The sequence below is a fragment of the Agrilus planipennis genome, unplaced genomic scaffold (assembly GCF_000699045.2).
Source record: "Agrilus planipennis isolate EAB-ADULT unplaced genomic scaffold, Apla_2.0 scaffold54, whole genome shotgun sequence".
Taxonomy (NCBI): domain Eukaryota; kingdom Metazoa; phylum Arthropoda; class Insecta; order Coleoptera; family Buprestidae; genus Agrilus; species Agrilus planipennis.
The window spans coordinates 1,045,439-1,048,850 of NW_020439000.1; the positions used below are offsets into that span (position 1 = coordinate 1,045,439).

Below are 3,412 nucleotides of genomic sequence, written 5' to 3' on the forward strand. Positions count from 1 at the left end.
AAATATTTAGTTTCAATCTCTATTAATAATGAGCGTAAAACTTTTTAATATGTTTAAATAATAATTAAAACTTTAAAATTGCATTTATTTCAGACAATTATAAATATTATCATTATATTATCAAGTAAAAACGAGATTTTCAGCTAATTTTTCATTCTTTCCTCGATAACCATTTAGTGAATTTGAATAACCTTACGCTAAAGTGATTCTCTAGAGTTCAAATTACTTATTATAACAGTTTGAAATTTCTGGTAGCTTTTTTTTTCTGTTAATAAAAATAAATTTAATCTGTTCGGTTAACGAATCTCCATAAAATGACGTGTAAAATTACAATTTTTTAAAATTTCAATAACTTTTTAACGGTTTAGTGAATCGATTTGTAATTTTTACTGGAGTTTTAGAATTGAATGAAGAACGTTCTTCCAAATTTTTATTTGTCTCGTAGTATTTTGGCATACCTTCCAAACATCCTTAAGTTTGATTTAAACAACTGAAGTAGTTTTTGCTAGATCCTTGAAACCTACGAAAAGTTCCATAGTACTATAGTAATAGTGAATCTCCCCTAGCAGCTTTGAGTCTTTTGATACAATTTTAGGTGGTTTTAGGGCAATCCAGTAAATGTTCCTTTACCTCAGTGCTGCCCATTCTCTTCATTTTTCACTAAATCTACCTACACGCACTGTCACCCAGAAATAAAGAACCACACATACCAATTATGTAATGCTGGAAGATAACACACATACGTACATACTTTTCGAAAAATCAAAAGTACACTAATACAAAGAGGTGCATACATACAAAAATATATCATTGGTAAGATTGTAAATACTCATGTACATACGTAAATACTTATGCATCGTGATCAGCGGAGCGGATGTGGAAGTGAAATACTTTACATGAAGTTGTACGCTAACTTGCGTGTGAGAAAGCGTTTGAGTGGCGAGGTAAGCGATATAAAAGCCGAAACACGCTCTCTTTCATCAAAGCCTTCAAATCCTTCGAATCCATAACGCAGAATCATGAGGGCCTTGGTGAGTAATTATCAGACAAACGACGGAACGAGTGCAAGTGATAAAAAAGAAAAATTAGTGAAAATTGAAAAAGTTGTGCATTAATCAGTGATACGACACAAAAGTGCCTTTTTTATTGAAAATTTTTAAAAACAACAAATTTTAAATTAGATTTTGGTTAAAAAAGTTTCGCTCCTGGTTATCGTCTTCTTCAATTTTCATTAGGAAGACATTTAAAATACTCAAAAAAATAATATTTGTGCTAGGTATTGCATACAAAAGAAAATTAAGTTTTTTTGGTATAACAATATTCAGCTAAACAATAGATTTCATTTGTTAGTTGTGAGATAAAAAACAATAACAATGTTCAGTTCTGCTGTTTTTTCGGCTGCACTTGTTTTTTAAATTTAATTGTTGAACTGTTCTGAACTTTTAAAAACCGTTAAAAATAATTATCTGTTGACTTAAATCTAAAATTATTGAAACATTTGTAATTTGATTGCGTATAGAAAAGTGACTGTTTGGAATAAAGTGTCAATATTTAATAATTTCAACAAATGAAAAGGTTCGCTGATAGGGTTGACACACAACATAACAATTTTCATTTTTTCTATATATATATAGCGATAAAAAATGTTTTCTCTTTTATAGATTCTTTTAGGCACCGTTTGCCTGTTCTTCAGTCTTAGTTCGGCAGCTACTAAGAACGAGAAAAAGCAGGAGAAACGAGGAATTTATGGCCTTGGTGACCACGGTTTCAGTGGCGGTGATTTCCAGGGGGGCGCCGAATTAGGATATGGCGGAGGCGACTACGGAGGCCACCACCAGCACCACGAAGAGGTCAAGACCGTTGTGGTAGAAAAGAAGGTACCGGTGCCAGTAACCGTTGAAAAACACGTACCCTACACCGTGGAGAAAAAGGTTCCTTACGAAGTCAAAGTACCAGTGCCACAACCTTACATCGTAGAGAAGAAAGTACCAGTACCTGTCAAGGAATATATCAAAGTACCCGTTCCTTTCCCTCAACCTTACGAAGTTATCAAGAAGATTCCATACGAAGTTAAGGTACCAGTCCCTAGACCATACGAAGTCAAAATCCCGGTACCTCAGCCCTACACCGTCGAAAAGAAAGTACCATACCCAGTAAAAGTACATGTACCAGAACCCTACATCGTCGAAAAGAGGGTTCCGATACATATAGAAGAGAAAATACCCGTACCACAACCCTACATCGTCGAGAAGAAAGTACCTTACGAAGTGAAAGTTCCTGTCGACAGGCCCTATCCCGTGCACGTGCCCAAACCATACCCAGTCACTGTCGAAAAACACATCCCATATCCAGTCGAAAAACCAGTACCATACGAAGTCAAAATCCCCATTGACAAACCATATCCAGTCGAAGTACCAAAGCCTGTGCCTTATCACGTAAAAGTACCAGTACCACAGCCGTACGAAGTTGAAAAGAAGGTACCAGTCGAGATTGAAAAACCAGTACCAGTGCCAGTTCATGTACCAGTCGAGAGGCCCGTGCCCATCGTGAAAGAAGTACCATATGCGGTAGAAAAAGAAATACCTTATCCAGTCAAAGTACCTGTGCACGTTCCTGTTAAGATTCCAGAACATCACCACCATCATCATTACTAACCAACGTTCTAGTACCTACTCTAGTTATATTATTATGTAAATAAATAAATTTATTGTTGCCGGTTGCCGAAGATTCGACGTATCTGTCTGAATGTAGAAATAATAAATAAATAAAGAAAACGAGTCAGACAAATACAAAGATCGGATGCGACCGCGCATAGTGAAAGCCTTGCTGTGTTACCTGCACGACTATTACATACACCTAATTATTTCCTCGATATTAAATTGCTTTATGTGCAGTATTACGTATTAAGAGAGTTACTGTGTGTTAATTTTGTCTATTTTGTAATAAATTATCTTTAAAAATAAACTGCAGCTAGTTTGACTTCTGTACTTACCTAGGAGAGCTATTTTTAATCAATCAATTAGAAAGCTAATTTAACAGGTAGATTTTCGATTCCGTACCGGCTAGCAGCTTTGCGATCTCTATCTCAAAACTGCTAACAACGAACCATCATCATCCGCGAAAGTGAAAGTTTTTTGTGTCTTCTGTCTGTCTGTCTGTTTGTCTGTGTGTAGCTTCTATTGGTTTCCTAATTGCGTCGACAATGTGCAATTAAAATCAAGAAAACGGAACATATGTCAAGCGTGGTGAATAGTGCCTGTAGTTTTTAACAGACCAGTTCTGGTCGAGTCCTTTTTACATAACTGTCTTCCTTTTACATAAACGTTTGTCTATTAATTACACACATATGCGTGTGAAGGAATTAGGAAATAATTATTAAGGCATTTCGAACAAATTATATCGCATACGTATA

At 35.5% G+C, this 3,412-nt stretch overlaps 1 protein-coding gene across 1 annotated transcript; it reads left to right on the forward strand.

The window, feature by feature from the left end:
* The first annotated feature begins 944 nt into the window (after positions 1-944).
* LOC108739765 (skin secretory protein xP2-like) lies at positions 945-2,964 on the forward strand. The gene is made up of 2 exons (XM_018473818.1): positions 945-1,031; positions 1,662-2,964. The coding sequence occupies exons 1-2, from the start codon at positions 1,020-1,022 to the stop codon at positions 2,652-2,654; spliced, it is 1,005 nt and encodes a 334-aa protein (XP_018329320.1). The 5' UTR covers positions 945-1,019; the 3' UTR covers positions 2,655-2,964.
* The last annotated feature ends 448 nt before the right edge of the window (positions 2,965-3,412 follow it).